General features: G+C 41.3%; 1 protein-coding gene across 1 annotated transcript in view; it reads right to left on the bottom strand.

Moving 5' to 3' along the window:
* Positions 1–18,954, bottom strand: part of arap2 (ArfGAP with RhoGAP domain, ankyrin repeat and PH domain 2) — a 95,938-nt gene that overhangs the window by 39,382 nt on the left and 37,602 nt on the right. Inside the window, 4 exon segments of the mRNA XM_063900714.1 lie at positions 6,729–6,903; positions 11,761–11,943; positions 12,213–12,298; positions 15,855–16,054. Of these exon segments, the coding sequence (XP_063756784.1) occupies positions 6,729–6,903; positions 11,761–11,943; positions 12,213–12,298; positions 15,855–16,054 (644 nt within the window).

Here is an 18,954-nt window from a genome sequence, read left to right as displayed (position 1 = left end):
TAATCTAGCTTTGAATCTGTGTGTGCCAATAGCAGCATCGTAAATACATGGACTCTGACAGAATGTAATCAGCAAGGTGCAGGGAAGTGCGTCTAACACACACAGACACACAAAGATACTTTTCCCAGCACTCAGGTTGAGAGAATGTAAATAAGCCAGTTGCTTGATGCTGTATCAGTGGTAACAAGGTTCTGTCTGTGAGCCTTTTGAGCAGTCCCTCTGGGCCCCTAAAGCTGGACTCCTCCGTTAAGATGGGACTGTGATGTCTGTGGGGGTGGCAGTCGAGAAGTCTGGCCTGTGCTGATTGGCTCAGTCCCCAGTGAAGGGATGTGACATGACAGAGTGCTCAATTAGCCATCTGGTCGCCCACGGCAACGGTCACAAAGTGGTCTCCGACAGGCAGTGGACAGTGGGATAATCAGACACACACACACACACACACACACACACACACACACACACACACACACACACACACACACACACACACACACACACACACACACACACACACACACACACACACACACACACACACACACACACACACACACACACACACACACACACACACACACACACACACACACACACACACACACAGCAATGTCGGACATATGTAAAGCAACATAGATCACACCTGGAGTCAAGATAATAGAGGCTAGAGGACGGGAGGTTTAGTGTGAAAAAATATACACAATGTTAGTACAGAGTAATCAGAATCAAAACACTATATCCAACTTAAGAAAAAGTATAAAAAAATCTATATAAACATAAGAAACATTTTAAGATATGAATTTAAAAATCAGCTAAAGAGCAACAGGTTCAATGAAAGATCAAATAAAGAAAATAATTATAACACAAATATTTATACAAACAGTAGAAGTTAAATCCGAATTTCTAATAAAAGTCCAAGTTAAGAAATAAATAAAATAAATATAAACACAAATAAGAAGTTAAAGAAAGAATGAGCAATAAAATAAATATTATACCATAAAAATATCCATACAAAAATAGAATTTAAAAAGTGTGCAAAAGTCTACTTCAATATGAGTAACAGAATATTATTATTAACTGTCAGCTAAAGAACAAAACGTCTAATAAAAGATAATAATGGAAAAAGTGAATGACAACATTTATACAAACAGTTAAAATAAAAATATCTAATCAAATTTTAAATAAACAAAGCAAGTACGAATATTAGTATCAATAGGAAATGAATAATAGAGTGACAGCTGATGAACCTCATTTATTAAATTGGTTGTTTATCAAGAAGCCGTACACAAACACTTTAAAACTGAAAGCACTTTCCTTATAGAGTGATAAAAAAGAAAAGCCTCCTCCATTAGAAAAACTTGACAAACACTCAGCATCTGCTTGTGACCTCTTGACCCTCTAACAGCGCATTTTACGCTTCGGATAAAAACAACAACGTCAACAGTCGCTGAAGAAACACAGCCTTAGCTATGTTGCTAACAGCGGGGTGGAACGGAGACCCAAGATGAAACAGGGCCTCTGATTTAGTGTTTCGTCTCTGCATGTGTGTGTTGTTGTTCCTGTTTTTATTATCCACACAGAAAAGCCTGCTGGATAAATTTTTAATGCGCCGCGAGATCCGGAGATCCGAGGCGTCAGGGATGCTAGGGTGGCAACGATAAAACTTCTTTGCCTCCAAATCCGCCGTGTGTCATTTAAGGAGAAGCGGAATGATGTCGACACAGTGAGAGGCACTGCTGCTTAGCTTGGGTTTTTCTGCAGTACAGAGGCCTCCTGGGTGGAGTGAAGAGCCGCCATAAAACACAATTTACATGTTTGCATTGCTTTGTTTACAGTTTAGGCATTAGCTGGTGCTTTTACCCGGAGATTTACAGTCAAATAGCTGGCAGGGGTTCACTGTCTTGCTGCAAAACACACAAGTGGTTTGTTGCAGACACCAAATTGAAATCTTAAAGCCACTATTTGTAGTTTGTTTACGAGTTTAGCATATTACACATTATGGAACATGCTTTTGTTTGTAGGAAGGATGGCAATGGGAGGCGCAAAAGCATGACATCCTATATGTAGGTGCTCTAAGGCTGTAGTAGTTCATGTTTATGTGTGAAAAATGGGGCCAAATGAAATTATCAAGTCAAATGGGTCGCTTGTAGTGGCAAACAGTTATGACCACACCCGGCAGTTTGGCTTATATGACCTCTTTATCTCAGTTTTGATTCATTTTGGGGCCCACATCGTATGTTTTGGTTCAGTCTTAGTGCTCTCATCACCCTATATGGTCTGGCTGCTTTTAGCTTAAATCGCAAATGTGCAGACCCCTAATACATTCATTCACTTGTGCCAAATAAACATCCCTGCTTATGCGAATAAAAAGCTATAAAATGTTTCGTCACCAACTAACATTTTGTCAAGATTACCAGTGTGACGACTCATCAAAAAAGGACTTGGAAGGGTATTCTGTAGAAACTGCTCCAGCATGGCAGTGCATTGGTAGCAGAGCCAAGTGGCAGATGGAGTTCAGTTGTTAATCTTACCCACCTGCAGCGTTTAAGAACCAATTACCAACGTGTCTTTCCGGTCGGACAAGGACCAGTGGCACCAACACAGAGTGACACATCCAAGGACTGAAGCTTCTTTTTGTTGGTTAATAATCTGCTCGTTGGCCAAAATGGTCTCCTGAGTAATCCGTTTAAGATACAGACCTGGATGTGACAGCAATGCGGGGGAAACCATCAGCTCTTAGTCTGTAGCTGTTTAATTACCCAGCAAGATGTTGGGAATTGACACATTTTGGAACTTACGAAGATGGTCAAAAACGCTTCCAACAGGCCCTTAATTACAACCTTTCCTGTTTACTGATATGATTGTTATTAAGAAAATGTATTTTTACCTCCTTAGACCATGAGCTGATGCTAACATCAAATAATACTTCCAATTTAGTGCAGAGGTTTTGCAAAGAGACTGATTACCTGGCGGAATTTCAAACCTAGTGATCTCCATTTATGGATCTGTTTGCCTCGAAGCTAAGACTAGAAAATCAGCATTCAAAAAGTGGCATCAAAGTACAGTATCCACATATTTTAGTGTCTGTTTTCATATCCATCTCTACGTTCAAACTGCCAAGTGACAAGAAAGCAACTGGTGACAGCACGAGTTAAGCCAAAATAAATGATTGTAAAAAGTCTTCAACTTTCCTATTCTGCCTAAAAAATGTTTCAAATGGTTTTAATCAAACCTGAAGCTCCAACTATTTTAATATGTATCCATGTGGTTTATGTAGCCTCCGGGGAGCAGCATATGGGAGCTCATTTGACATGAAAAATGATAAAGGAACCTGAAGATATACAAGAAAACCACCTGAGTGGAAGCCTTTGGCTATAAGAGATAGATCCATCATTGAAACTGCCCTCAGGGGTTCCCAAAAGGCGAAGACACTCTGCCTTGGGGAGTTGCTGTTGGCTTTTTTTATGAAATCTGGGATGGGGATATGTAAATGAACATGCTCCTGTGGTATCCCTGGGTGTTTTTGGGCGAGCAGGTGTAGGCGGGGCGATGAGGACCGCCGAGACCAACATGGATGTGGAGAAGAAGCTAATGAAGTGGCACACCGTCAGAAAGTGACCTAGCTACAAAAAGCTGTGGGAGGGAAGGGGGTTCTGGGAGATGCACGCTTTGTTTTTGACACACTATGTTCAGGGGAGATGCAGGGTTTTCCTATTTTAAATTCTCTACAAAATTGGAGCGCCGTTCACACTGTGAAGGGGGACGCAGCTGCGAGGTTTCCTGCACACTAAGAGATGCTCCAATTTAGACTTCAGTTGTTAAGAGTGAGAATTGTTCGGCGTGTCTGACGATTGTTTATTGCCGGCTTATCCCTATCTCGCAGCGGGGGGGTGTAGTGAATTTGGTGAAGAAGCATGTTTGCCGTCATTTCTTTCTGGTTTACAGCACCACGCGGGGGTTAGATGAAGGCCTGAAGTGCATGATTGTTGTGGATGCCTGCTTGATAAGGTAAAAACAAAAGAAAAAGAGTCGCAACAGGTGCACATAATGCCATGACAGCAGCAGACAAATGAATTCCTTCTTTGTCCTCCTGTGTGTGTGGAAATGTAACCCAAGGCTGAGGTCTCTTAAACTCCATAAACAAACTCTGCACTCTGTTTTGTCCTCAATATTGGCTCCTATGTGGCTCCTTTTATTCTTATCTCTATCTTCCCTCTGTCAACAGCACGCTACACAGTGGGGATGGTGTCATATGGGTATTGAATTGTTCCCACTTTCTGCAAAGATAAAACAACGGGAAAAAGTTCAATTTTTTGGTTTCAATCAAAATTGTTTTGTTTTTTTTACTGCAACTCTCGGGGCAGTGCAAGCACGAAAACAATGGAGCACTTTGCACAGCTTTGTGTGATGAGACAATGTGTCCGGCAGTAGGAAAAAAGTCAAATAGGGAATTCGGACAGAGCCTTAATCTTTCAGCAATAATCTATTTATTCACAAAATAATTTTACAACCAGGTTTTCAAGCCTGCTGATAACGAATGGATTTTTCACGAGAACCGTTGAAAGAACAAGCATCATGTCTCATAATATTCAACGTGAAAGTAGGTCACGTGAAGTGAAACAAAGCCGCAGTTTTTTTTAGGGGATTGCACAATATTTCCCACTAAAAAAATGTATAATAATTGAATCGAGTTATGGGTTTGAGCTTGTGAACCTCTAACCATCATGGCACCCAATCACTGAGTGAAAACCATAATAGCTACACACTGTCAAGGCTGTTCTAAGGGACCAAATCTAACAGTGCGGCCTTACGTGGTTTTTAGTGACCAATCAGATTGCACTAAGTATAAAAAACCTTAAATAAGAGGCACACATGCTTAGTTTGAATTCCAAAACAAACTCCTAAATAAATGTCCATCATAATGAAGGAATATCTTGCAGAGGTGGCTCTTTCAAGTGTTTTCTAATAGTAGTTTAGAAGTTTGTGCCATCCGTGTGACACACGTGATACATTTGATTAATTTATCAACAGAAATGGCAAATTTGAAAGTGATTCCTAGGAATATTTGAACAAAAACCTCGTGTCAGTGGCTGTAGATGTTTTTTGTGTTGCACCTGTTAGGATAAGATATTTAATGGTGGTGCTGACCCTGGGTGAACATCATGTGTCACTTGTAGGAGTATCTTCCTGGTCGGCCATACAGTCCCAAACTTGACTGACTGTTGACCCTGAGGCAAGATCTCCATCTCGTCCAGGCAGTGTAAATCTGTCAGAGTGGTATTTGAGTAATGGCTAACCTCCCCGACCTGTGTCCCTTACGCCTGCAGTAGTTTGAGTCTGGACATCCGTCTGTATAGGAAGAGCTCCATATCTCTGTTTGTTAATGATAAACCCCCACAACTTTTTCTTTTCGTATAACGAGCATATAGAAACATCCTGTACTGTATGCTTCACATATTCGACGGACAATACTACTCGCGGGAATCTGTCTCTGCCTCCGAGTAATGGCCACCACCAAAGGCGACCAGGTGACCCAGGCTAGCAATTAGGAGTCCCTAACAGGCTCGGCGACTGGCGAGTGTGCACAGACGCATACATTATGTAAAAATACAGTCCCTAAGAAAGTCTCCCATCGGCCCCAGCCTCCCCCCCCCCCCCCCCCCCTTCCTCCACCTCGCTCCTTTAATCTAAGACATTTCTATCGCCAGCCCGGTGAGCAACCAAGGTGGGTAATACAAAGGGGGTGGAAGTAGCAAGGAAAGAAAGGGGAACGTTCCCTTTTTATTTTTTTACTTAAAACTCACAGATTTGTGTGGCTTCATTTCCTATTCATGGCAGAGAGAAACACTCCCACTGTGCTTTTGTAAATGTGGCGGCACAATGGTGGGCATGAGCTTTTAAACATGATTGGCTTGTTAAAGTAGAAAGACAATAGGCCGAGTTTATGTGGCGCCAAGGGTTGTAAAAGTCCAACTCGCACACCGGGTTTAAAAGGCCCTTTTTCTTTTCACAGGTTTATGCGTCAGCACCTTTTTCCAGGTCTGTCCGGGAGAATATTGTAGTTACGTAGTGTCATCACTGCCTGCTGTGCCTTAGCATCTCAACTGGGTGGAATACCGGATATGGACTCTAGCGGTACTTCTCAGGCTCTGCTTGAGTCGTCGAGCATGGCCTGAGGAGGATAACTACAATGTGATGTCATGGTTTCCTCACTAGTGCACTATGAGAACCGGAAAGGCTTCTTCTGAAATGTGCTGAAGGGCTTCCCGCAGCTAGGTGTACACACTGACAGCTCTCTGGACTCCCTGCACGACCGAATGAGCTGTTGTGCCTCTAAAGCAGTCTTGCCCAGTTGGGAAAAGTAATTATAGGCTAGAATCCCCTTAAGAGAACCCAGATCTACACAAATGCGTGACCTAGTTCCGATCCAAAACCTCAAAAAGTGTACAGGTGTACAACCCTGCATTTATGAAGTCATCAAGTATAGTCTTTTTTACAGAAAGGATTTTTCAAAACAAGTCAGCTGGTAAAGAAATCACCGGTAAAGCCAGCGAGATGTTTTTTGACTTACTGTGTTATCATACTTTAGCCCTCTTCAGCTGATCTGGTTGAATACTTGTCATAAAGAGGCTGTTTGAAGCTACACATTTAAAGAGTCCCACTGAATACAAAGTGATAAATCAATTGAGAAAACTGCAATAGTGGCCCAAACCGTACCGACAGGTTCTTACCAGAGAGTTTGTTTTGGTGCAGGAACTCCATGTGTAGCTTCAGTCCGGCGCGTTGGGCCAGGAGATACGGGGTGGAGCAGGTCGGATCACCGGTGGCACACATGACATCCGCCCCGCTGAACACCAGCTCCATGGTCTGCAGCACATCAGGCATCACCACCGCTGCACACAGGGCCTGCACACACATTAAAACAGGAAAAAGACAACATTGTTTTAATGGTCACAAATCACAGTCACTTAAGGTCAGATGGAGGAAATACTAATAATTTTGTTCTTAAAAGATGGATTAGTGAAGTCATGGCTCGTTGTACTTCTAGGTGACTTTCTTTAGCTGGATTAATACCTTTTAAAAAGTCACATCCTAGACAATGAAGCCGTGGAAATCCCTAGAGAAGCGAGCCTGGTCTCACTACCTGCTGTAGGAGGAGCTCGCTGCCAGGCTGATAGAGGACAAAGAGTCTATAAAGTGGCGTCAGAAAACCATATAAAAGTTTGGAATTGAGTTCCTCCACTGATCTCAAAAGAGAAGTTAAAACATGTATATATCAAACTTTAATACTCCTTTCGGGAATCATTAAATCACTAAACTCCTTGCAAAAAAAAAAGGAATAAAGCAAATAAGAACAGGAAGAATGGGCTGTATTATTATAATAAAGAAGAGGGAAGAGGCATGAAATACAATGAGGTGAGCAAAACACTACAGCAGAGGCAAAGGGGAAACATGGAGAATATTATGTGTGAAGCATCAGTATGCAAGATATGAACAATATAAAAGTGGCAAATAACAATGCAATAAGATATGTACAAAAATATACTATAAATAAGACAAACTGAGTGTGTGTTTGGCCCACACTTCTTCTTTTAACATGGCAATTATAAACTGCAAAAAATATATCATAATTATGATGCAGGAAATCTGTGTTAAATTGGCCGTAACCATAGAGCACAAGTTTCTCAATAACACTTGTTTCCAATTTTAGACACATTTAATAAAAAGCATAACATTAGGAGAATTGCAAGAAAACTGATTGCCTTTATCTGTCAAACTAAAATAGTGTTTTGTCTTTTTATTCTCCAGTTTAAGATATTAACATATTGTCTTTTCACCAAATAAGACATCTTGAAGACTATTGACTTCAACAACCGACTGTAGATTTTAGTGCAAAAAGAATGTGTACTTGCCCTTTAAAGATAAAAACAAGAAGCAAAACCAGATTCTGTAACTCCAAATCCACAACAACATGTATTAGAAGAAAGCTGGCGACCACCACACCAGGCTGTGATAGGCTGAGACACCTGTCAATCAAAGACATCTGAAAGCCTTTGTAAATTGTACTGGAGGAGTACTTTTTAAAACCAACAGACGGATTAGATAACATTAGATTAACGTAATTGATCCCAGATTGGGAAATTGTTAGTTTAAAATATCATGAAGAAAAATGAATATAAATGTTTAGCTTTTATGTATAAAATAAAAGTCTTTATATTCCCACATTGCTTTCGCCCCATTGAGGTCGGCACTTGGTCTCCAGGAACCTGTTAAACACACTTTTCTATGAATACATGATATTAAATCCCTCTCTATTAGGAGTTCACACTTATATCGTTTCTAGCCATGCTTTTGTAAACTATTCACCTGAGCCTGCTAAATGCAGCGAGATTAAAAGACTCAGAAGAATACCGTCTGATAGAGGAAAGTATTTCTCATCTCGTCTGTCTCATCCTATCAGTGCAGACAATTGATGTGACATTGTGCACGATGACCCGCGACAAAGTGGATCAACAGAGGAGTCGAGAGGCAAATGGCGGATTTTTTTTTCCCGACGAGCAACGTCTCTTTTCTTTGAACTCCGAGCGAGTCGGTAAGCTGCATCGATCTGCCACGAACAAACAAGACTTGTCTAGAAGTGAGGCACGATGAGGCGTATACACACACACACACAGACAAAGCACCTGTCAATTTCACTTAGCCCACCAACGCAAAATGACCTGCACTCTGACAAAATACAGAAGGAAACATGCATTTCTTCCTATGTGCTCAGGAAACACAGCCTCTGTTAAGGCTTTATACATATTAATTTAAAAAAGAAATCCAGTACCAGTAAGGATCAATTCAACTGAATATCGTAAACTTTGTAATGTTTTATGCAATAATTAAAGTCTGGTGAGGGTTTCATGAATGTGAGGCATGTATGGCGCATCCATGACAAAAATATGGATAATAATTTGTCTATTTTTGTGTTCATTATTCATTATGTGCCTCAGAGGAGCTTTCGGTACATTACTTTTCACTTGTTTTAATATATTTGTTTTACTTTGTTGCAGTAGTGATGCCTAAGTATATTTTATAAGAATACATTTTTTGTTATATTTGAGTCAAGTGAGCTTACAATATGCTATGATTATTTTTCCAATGTGATAAATAATACATTCTGAAGAATTACAGTAAGTAATATCCTCTGTTGTCCTTTGGAAAAGGGAATGAAACCTGACAGTATTCTTTAATCAACATAAAACATGTTTTTTGTAAAGAGATGATTAGTTTATTCACTCACTGTCTTTGTGTCACACACAGTACGGGGTCAGATTAGGGTGAAACAGTCCCAAGCAAGCTGGCCTTATTCCGTATCATCTCTGGAAATGACCTTCCGTGTCATAGCAATTACTGCAGCCACTAGAGGGTTTATGGGTGTGTGTGTGTGTGTGTGTGTGTGTGTGTGTGTGTGTGTGTGTGTGTGTGTGTGTGTGTGTGTGTGTGTGTGTGTGTGTGTGTAATGACACAAGAAGGTCCTTTGACACCCTCCTCTCTAGGTCATGTGGCCTGCGGAGACTCTGTGGAGGTCACTGGGATACTGGATTGTAATAGGGAACAAGGGACCAAGAAATAGAGAGCAGGAATAAAAAAAAATCAAAAACAGATGCAGAGAAAAGACGCCGTGTGAGATTATTTTAGAGACATATTGATGCAGTCAGGTGTATATCACTTCACTGCCTTTTTATTTGGATTTCATTACTTGAATCGACACTTTAAACGGTGATTTACAGTGAGTTCCACGACCCCTGTGCCCGTAGAAACTGTTAAAATGTTTCAAAAATTGCATGAATGTCAAAGAGGAAACTGCTAGCATCGTTGTCTTTGTTCTGGAGCACACTCCCAAAGGAATAGGTTTTATATAGCTTTTATTTTTCTCTATATTCATACTTGTGTAATGATAAGTGTGACACAGAAGTGGAACAACGAGTCCAATGAGATTAGACTCAGTGTCCTTGTTTATGTTAAAAATACTGTATTTTTTTTTTAGGTTGCTTTTGATTTATGACTTTTCTTCTCCAGATAAAGGGAACTGTTTTTAGAGTGTGTTTATTGTTTTAGCGCACACATATGTTGAGTGATGGCGTGTGTAATGGCTCTGTGACACGTTGATCCCTATCAAATCTGTTAAAGCCATTTATAAAAGGCAGTCTCAACGTAGAAAAAGCAAACACAGCCCCTCCCCGTTTCCCACCTTTTTCCTTCTCACCCTCTTCCTCTCACACACACACACACACACCTCCAATGGCCGAATGCTTTAAGGCAGCCACTCTCTCCCCGTCTGTCACACACACTCTCCCCATATAACAACAAATTCACACATCCTTAGTGGTGCAGCACACATGTTCACACGCGTGTACGCTACACACACTCCCACACACGCGAAGGCCAGCAAAGCCGCAATAAAACCGACCCAAGCGTTTCTGTTGTGGATCCTAATCCACTTTTCCACTTAGCTAGCGAGTATATTTCTTCCCCCCTCCTCCCTTCATTCCCGTTTTCTCTCTACATCTCCATCCCTCTCTTTTCTACCCGAGAAAAAACAATACAAAGGGGGCTGATCTGCGTAAATGCTGACGCTGGTGGAAACTTAGCTCAGTCGTGCTTTTAAGAGCCTCTCTTTTAAAAGGATGCCAAAGAACAGCAATGAAAAACACAACCACAAACTGGAAGAGAAGGCCTTAGCAACATCTTTCGGACTGCCTTTTACTTTTAGACATATATCTCGCTTTTACTGGTGGTCAAAAGGTCGGGAAAATATCCAAAATATCCTTTTTTAAAAGCTGGATTTAGCTAATGGCTAATGGAGTTTGCCACGTACTATGATTCTAAGAAGTGCAGATGGAGAAATAGTGTGCCCTGTTATGAAAAGTGCTGGGTGATTGGTTGCTAATGGAGAAAATGATTAGGTAACAAGATATGGGGAAATACATTCAAAGTCTTAAATGGAAATATTGCACTATGAAGCTAGCAGAGCGCACATCTGCTACCTGGTAAAAAAACAGAGTATATTTTAAACTAAAAGTACAGCTCAAACCACAAGGAACAACGAGTAGAAACCTTAAACTCCCTTTTCTGATGGTAAACATATTTACTTTTTGGATCCGATTTCTTCTTGATATACAGTATAATGCAGCACAACTTCCAGGTACAGAGTGCAGCACTCAAAAAGAAAGCCTTTCTGGCACAGTGATGAAGTCAGTGTGTCTAAGGGCAACACTTAAAAACACAGTCAATGCAACACTAACCCCAACTTCAATGTTTAGTATCACTTGCCATGGCAGTGATGGGAGTTGGGAAGTTGTGGATCTACTGTACTTGCTCCGCGTGTTCACAGAGACAGAAAGATACGCACAGGTGCAAACACTGTGCTGGTGTAGTGGAGGAGAAAACAAGCTTAGCATACGGTATGAAGAGCTCAAAGGGAAAGTAGTTTTCCCGCTCCCTGGTCAACTTAGTCAACAATGCTAATGGGCAGTATAAAAAAAGCAGGATTATCTACTAGGTGCCATTTAGGAATAAAAATGGATATACCTCACCATATTATCAAAAAAAAAAAAATCATTTGGCCCCGGCCATGGCGCAACTGGCTGGGGCACCTGCACCGTACGCCGGCGACCCGGGTTCGATTCCCGACCCTCTCCACTGACCGATTAAAGCCCCCAAAAATAACTTTAAAAAAAATCAAAATCATTTGAAGTGTGTTTATGAAGTGTGTACCTGGTTGAGCTGCTCCAGGTCATTAAAGCCCTCCAGGACCCTCCGGTACTTCCTCTCCCTGTACTTCCTGCGGATGAACGTGGCGCGCTGCTCAGCCGAAGCCCCGCTGTAGAGTTCCTCCTCCAGGGGAAGATTAGCAGCCCAGAAACTGTTAGCATTCTTGTTCCCCACCTCCAGGAAGAGCTGAGGAGGTTAAGAAATAAGGTGAGGGGACAAATGTATGTGAGAATGAGGGTTTGAAATAAAGATTTGCCGAGCCCTGAGTTTGTGTTGGCAAGTGCTAATTTGTATTGGACTTTAAGTTATGTAGCCTTTAAAGGTTTGACAAAGTAGATTATTTAGAAACACCACAAATCTCGTTGAAAAGCGATTGGAAAATCAGTTTTTACACGGCATTGGATTCTGTTGTTTTAGATATTACAGTGATGAATAATGTTTTTGCTGATAGGTACCTCCACTAGCTCATTGCTCCAGATGCTGCTGTCCAACTTCAAGCTCCGCACTTTGGATAAACTTGGGCCGAGGGAGCGGTGCTGCCCTGATACACAGAGAGAATCAATCTTTGTGAGTTCACGGATGCAAAAAAAACACACATAAGGTCAAAAAAATCAAAAATGCATGACTGCGAGGTTTTTAGTTCCTGAAAAGTGCAAACGGAAAAACAAAGAATTAACATGTACTAGTATGCAGAGAAATCTCCATAGTGCTCTTACAAACATAGACCACATGTCAGTGGTGGAAGAAACAATAAACAGGCAGTTACAAGACGGAGAAACCGAGCATGACTGGAAGCTTATTCGTTCACTCACAACCGACATATTTAGTCCCCTCAGCACTCCTAATTGGAAATGAAAGCACAGAACGAGGGCCATTAATTGCTAATGAATCATGAGTAATTCATTGTGTTTGTGGGTCGGCCTGTTTATTTGGGTGAACGAGAGGCTTCTAGCGTCGCTTATGGCCAAAGACAGAGTAGACATGCATAATACATTAAGCAGAAACACGCTGCATGTGTGAATTATTGTCCTGTGTGTAAAGGCATATAATTTTAGATTTAGTTTTGGCATGATCTCATTACGGTCTTCCATGCTCAAGTAGAGCAGTGGTGACTGGAAATGTAGGGCCTTGAGCTTTCAGAGGCCATCTTGACACAGATGCTGAGCATTTTGTGGATTATTTGTCATCTGAGATATTAAGAGAGAGACTTGGAGATCTTTTTTGATAAAGAGTGATTATAATTTACTCTACCTACTTAAGAAATACTGGTACTTCATCATGTCTGTGCTCAGCAGAACTAATCATAACATGAAACTGGTCTAATTTCAGCCAGATTGAATTTTTTAAACCAAATCCCTTGACTTGATGTGATCAAATATTGAATTCATTAGGAGAAAAAGACAGAAGAACATTACCTGCATAGCTATGAGAATTTACAGCTGTGTGGATTTATTATTTTTGATTTGTTTTTATAATAATAAGCCTGTTACAAACATGAGCGGACCAAGTATTAAACCCTGTGGAACACCACATGAGATGGTATAATAATCAGGAAAATGCTTACCAATATTAACAAAAGAACAGTCCACTTTATATTGAATATATATGGGAGGGCATTTCTAAAAATACCAACCACATGTTCAAATTAGTAAAGTAGAAGCCCCTTTTTTTTTTCAATTGTATAAAATATTGCGTTTCAATTGAGGAGTTGTCACATCAGCATTTTTCTGGGTTAGTTATAACGTTTAACAATCATTAAACATAAGTAATGTGCAACCTGCTTGTTTAAAAAGGAGTATTCAACAAGCTCTGAATTATCTGTCTGTCAAGAGAGAGAAAAAGTACAATCCTGGATGTGTTCCCGGATCAAATGTTTTCACTTCCTAATAAAAGTAGCAATTGAATCGTCCCTATGAAGACATTTCCTTTGATTATGGTTATTATTAAACATCCTGTAGGAAAAGCTGATGATGAAGTGTCAGGTGGGGATGCATTACTTGTGTTCCGACTCGATGTTTGAACCAGGTTTGCACATCCCAGAAGGTGCATTGAAAAGGAGAGGAATGATAACTGTTTTTGAAACCACACGCGTCCAGCTTGGGAAATAAAGGCCGAAAAAGAACAAGATTCTGTTACTTTTGCCTGAAAATATTTCACTCTGGGCGGCCTGCTGCATTTCCACAGCCACGCTCCATCCGCTGAGCCCTCGCAGCTCCACAGGACCATTTCCACTTGTGTAAGGGTAATGACGCTGAAAAATAAAGTGTTCATGCGCATGTTCCACCGGGCACATGGTGAGATCTGTACATATAAATAGCCTGTTGTAAAATGTATTCATCAATCTGATTGAACCGAAGGCAACAAAAAAAGGGCATCCCCATCACAGCAGCTTTCACTAAAGAATTGCCAAACACAATCAGGATTTCACCCCCCAATTAAAAACTTCGAGTGCTTTTCAAACCCTTGTGTGGCATTCTCTCCCCCCCCCCCCCCCCTTCACTCAATGACGAGTCAAAGGAAACGAGGCGAAGCAATGAGCGCTGCGTTTGTCCGTTACCATGGCAACTGTTGCCAGCAGACGTGTCTACAAGTTTGCACCCCGAGTCTGTGCTACATGTGTGCTAAGAGGCCTCCCAGACTTTGGTTTAATGCAATCTCTGCTGGTTTGTGGTTGGAAAAAAGTGGCAAAAGAGAGGAAACACAAGCGACGTGTTAATTATAGGGTAGCAAAGCCCTAAATGATATCCAGCTTTATCATCTATTTTAATGTAAAGGGCGTCATCATTTCCTAAATGTGCAAATGTTCACAATAAACACTCATTATCGTTTTTTCCTAAAACTGAAAAAAGCGAACATTTCAAGTCCAAGCAAACAAAGAAAGATGAATGAAATTTCTCTAAATCAGAGAGTGAAGGTAGAGACTATTAACATTAATTCCATCTTGTCATAAAAAGAGGAAAGCCAATCTAGGATAATTTTTACCATTAGCCCTCTCATTACTTCTCCCCTCTTTCAGCTTTTCTCTTTATTGTCCGTGACATGGGAGCGCTAATTAAAAGCAGGAGCAGTCATTGGTATTCCGAATGGGCCGCCACCTAATTTCAGGAGAGCACAGTCTGAGGACAGCTTCCTGGTTGCGGATATTCCACCTCTCTCGCCCAGCGTGTCGACAAAATGTAATATTAAACAGTCGGGCAAAAGAAATCATTTAAGGGTGTTTGAAAAGGGATGTTGGATATCTGATGCGTACCAATTACACAGGCTTTGCTGAGGTGAGGAATCGCATTAAAACTTATGAAACTGGGAGAAATCTGTGGCCCAGGGTAAATGTGGAAGGGGAGGAAGGAGTGAAAAAACTACAGAGATATCCCTCTACATCAGGTATGGCTGCTTCTTCTCTCTAATCAGCGGGTCAAGAGGCAGTTTGGGATCCCTCAGGGTCTAGCCTGTGTCTTAATCTTTGTTGTCATTTCATCTGAGCCATCCAGGATTGGCAAATAGATTAGAGAGTCTAGAGGCCAGGCGCCAACTCCCATAAGTGGCTTATCACCTGAGAACTTCTTCCAAAAGAGCCTCAGGGTCCGAGCACACTTTCACGCAGACACAAACAAACACCAGACCAGACCATTTGTAAAAATTAAGATGGAGTAGTAAACACGCTTTTTCTACTCTGGAACTACCCTACGTAGGTTTAAGAATCATGGTAGAACTTTTCAAATGCAGCTTAGGGATTAGATTGGTTTCTTTTTGTACATTTTCTCCCTATACTGCAGAAGGAAGGTACTTTGTATTGCATGTCGTGTGTTGGATAAACAAAACGGCAATACATATTTATTAGTCCCAGAACTTTGTCTCTTTTTTTCCTAAAATGTGTATGAAATAAAACCTTTCTCCAGGAAAACTTCCTAAATATTTATAGGGGAACTTTTGACCCAACAAATTAAAGAGTTACTTTTTTCTTATCATGTTTTCCTCTATACTTAAACCCATTATACTGTTCTTACTGGTTATTTAAGAGTGATCAAGTGCCTGCTTCCCGACTCTGCACCAAAGAGTTGAAGGAAGGCAAGAGTAGATGAGCAGACGTGTCCCCTTACCTGCACACTTCTTGCAGATGACCACGCCCAGATTGACGGAGGCCCACTCCGGCTGCGGGGAGCGACAGTCGGCGCAGCTCCTGTTGGCCTCGTTGAACCAGATCTTCTCCGCCACTTCATAGTCGGAGAGTGTCTCGGCGATCGATTCCTGGACCGCTTCAATCCACTCCTCCTTCTCCTGTTCTGACTCGGCCGTGAAGCTGCAACGATTGATTTTTTTTTTTAGCCCCACCACCCCAACACATGCCTCAGTGTTATTGATTTGATTTGAGAGAGCAATTAAACAGCAAAGTATCGCTTGGCAGGGTTAGGGGGGTGTGTAGTCTTTGGAGTAGTTTTTTTGGGGGGGGCTGCTGAGTGGGTATGCCGATGTGTGATTGCAATAGAGTTGGTGGAATTGATAAGGGAGTGGGCACGGCAGGTAAATCAATTTGTCTCACCTTGCCCCCAAAAATCTATAAAGTGTTAATGCTTGATGCATTTTCTGGAAATGATGTCTATATTAGGAAAGTTTAGGAATGGTGAGGGAAGAAGACGTTTATAGCTTTGGTTACCATGCATCGAGAACTTTCCACATAATTACAGCCGGTGGAGGAACATGAGAGCTCTATGATTGTAGTTTTTGACAGGGAAGCGGATGATGGACGCCTGAAGCCTGTGGTTCTGAGAATAATTGACATTTATAAACAATACGTGATGTTGGACAGTTGTGAAGAAAAGTGATTTGCAAACAGCTTAGTCGTTACTCAAATTATAGTCAGAGAAGAAAACACAGTCATTTATTATTGTGTTAAATTTGTATTTAAACACCTGCTTTCTTAACCCTGTAAGGTCCCCCGGTTGTAATTTGACAACATCACTTTAAGTTATCTTAAAAAAGTCAGTCAGTGTTTTGAGACTACATTTACACCGTTAAAAAGGTCTCAGCCTCACAAAGCTATTTGGTAGTGAGTGTCTTCATAGGTCCCGCTGTCTGGCCATAAACTCACACAACTTCCAAATCTCAAAACCAAGCATCATCTCTTTGTTTTATTGGATTTGTCAGATTTAAGGAAGTAATATGCCTCAAATATTTGTTTTGGGGATATTATAATCTCTGGAACTTGTACATATTTAGTTATAGTGGAATACATTCATCAAATTCTAATTTGATTTTTTTTTTTTTACATTGCAATATTAAAAAGTGTCCCTTAAAACAAAAAAAATGCTAATGTTTTTCTATATTTGGTCTTTACAGGGTCAAAGCTGTATAGCCTTAACTGATGTACTAATATCAAAAGGGTCCAGCTTAAGGAATCAATGTAAATGTGAGGATATATGGCATGGAGAAATCCAGAAATGTACTTTATCTTGGAGATAATTTGGGAAGGGAAAACCAGGCATTTCAATTTCCCTTCTCGATTAAAGAAAACATTTCTGCGCAGAAAGTCAAACGCAATGCATGTTCACCAACTTTATGATCATTTGGAGATCAGCCCTGATCTTAACCCCATTCAACACTTTTAAGAATGAACCAGAAAGTTGACAGCGAGCCGGGTCTTATATTGCCCAACATCCTTCCCTAACTGCACTAATGTGGCTGAATGGGAGAAAGATCACTCCTGCCAAGTTTTCAATAAGCCTTCCGAGGAAAGTAGAGGCAGTCTGGGGTCCAAATACTTTCCTTTTTTTGCCATAAAGTGTCTTTTGCAAGAGTAAGTTTATGTCAAATTGGCTCAATCTTATCTTTTCATTAAACTGATGCAACCAGGAGGGTCAAAAGCAGCCATATTTCATATTATATGATGTGTAATAAATATACACACATACAGTTAATGGCTTAACCGTCATAGCTCCCAAATTGGCCGTCTTTCAGAACACTCACTTGTCTCTCAATCCACACACACACACACTGATGAGTGATGTAACAAGTCCATTTCTGTCTAACAAGCACTTATAAAGATAGCTGGCAGGGACGGAAAGAGCTGGTTTCTGATGGAGAAAGTGATGAGTAGAAGTTGGAGAAGTTGTAACTCAAAATTAGATAAGGGTTTGATAAGCGTGTGTAACAAGCGATCTGTGCGCATGTGTGGGGATAAGAGACGGACAGCAAGATGGATAGGGATATAAAACTGAGAGGAGAAGGAGGGAGAGAGAGTTTGACTGAAAGAAGCACTTAGAAAAGGAGAAATGGGACCATTGGTCTCCATGGCAACCGGGGGACTGGTTTAAAGTAAGACTGAGGATAAGGAGGGGAAAAGGAGACGACGGAGAGAGGGGGAAGCTTTTGCCCGAAGCAGAGGATGTGCACCGCCTTGTCCCGAGTAGCCCGGAGAGATCGATTGGTTGATTGGGTTCAGACGTTCGAAGCCCACCGCTCTCGGCCCCGGGCCTCCCTCCACCCCGTCTAAAGAGAGGACTGCTCACATCCACAGATGAGCTACAGCACGGCCTCCAAAACCACAGAGGAGTAAAGGGAGGCAAGAGTTTGTGGAGGTTCCAGAACCGCAGAGTTATGGCCAGTCTCAGGTGACGGGGAAAACTAGACTACAGTTTACACGGTCGAAAGGTGGTGAAGAGGTGAAGACGTATTTGAGAATTTTAGCAGACAACAACTGAGATGTTCTTCAGCTATAGGTGTAGTAAACGGACGGCAAAGAACTCGTGGTGACAGGGTTGTTGCGTGGCCTCACGTTGCCCGCGTCTCGGCCAAAAAGTTGCATTAGGTGCCGGTTTAGTTCTTAGCTTGGAGACCATGGAGCTGTTTTCCCTTGGTATCAGTCTTTTTTCCATGCTAAGCTAAGCTAACCATCTTCTCGTTGCACTTGAACGCACCGCAAAGACTACAGCAATCCCGTGAGAGGATTTTTTTTTCTAAACTGAAATATCATCTTTCAAGCACTCCTCATGTATTGTTTTAATACGTCTATCAATTTCACAACTCCAGGCTTCAGGCCACCGTTATACTCTTCCCTGTCATACAGCAGTCATGTTAATCCAAAATGCCCCCGTGTAATTATCTGGTTATTAAAGCTATAGGCTCAGAGGGCTCAACACATATGAAGAATACACAGCCAACCAAGAGGAAGTTCTTATGTGATGATTAAGGAAAGGAAAAAGA

The sequence above is a fragment of the Eleginops maclovinus genome, chromosome 14 (genome assembly GCF_036324505.1).
Source record: "Eleginops maclovinus isolate JMC-PN-2008 ecotype Puerto Natales chromosome 14, JC_Emac_rtc_rv5, whole genome shotgun sequence".
Classification (NCBI taxonomy): Eukaryota; Metazoa; Chordata; class Actinopteri; order Perciformes; family Eleginopidae; genus Eleginops; species Eleginops maclovinus.
This window is presented reverse-complemented; position numbering and strand designations above follow the sequence as displayed.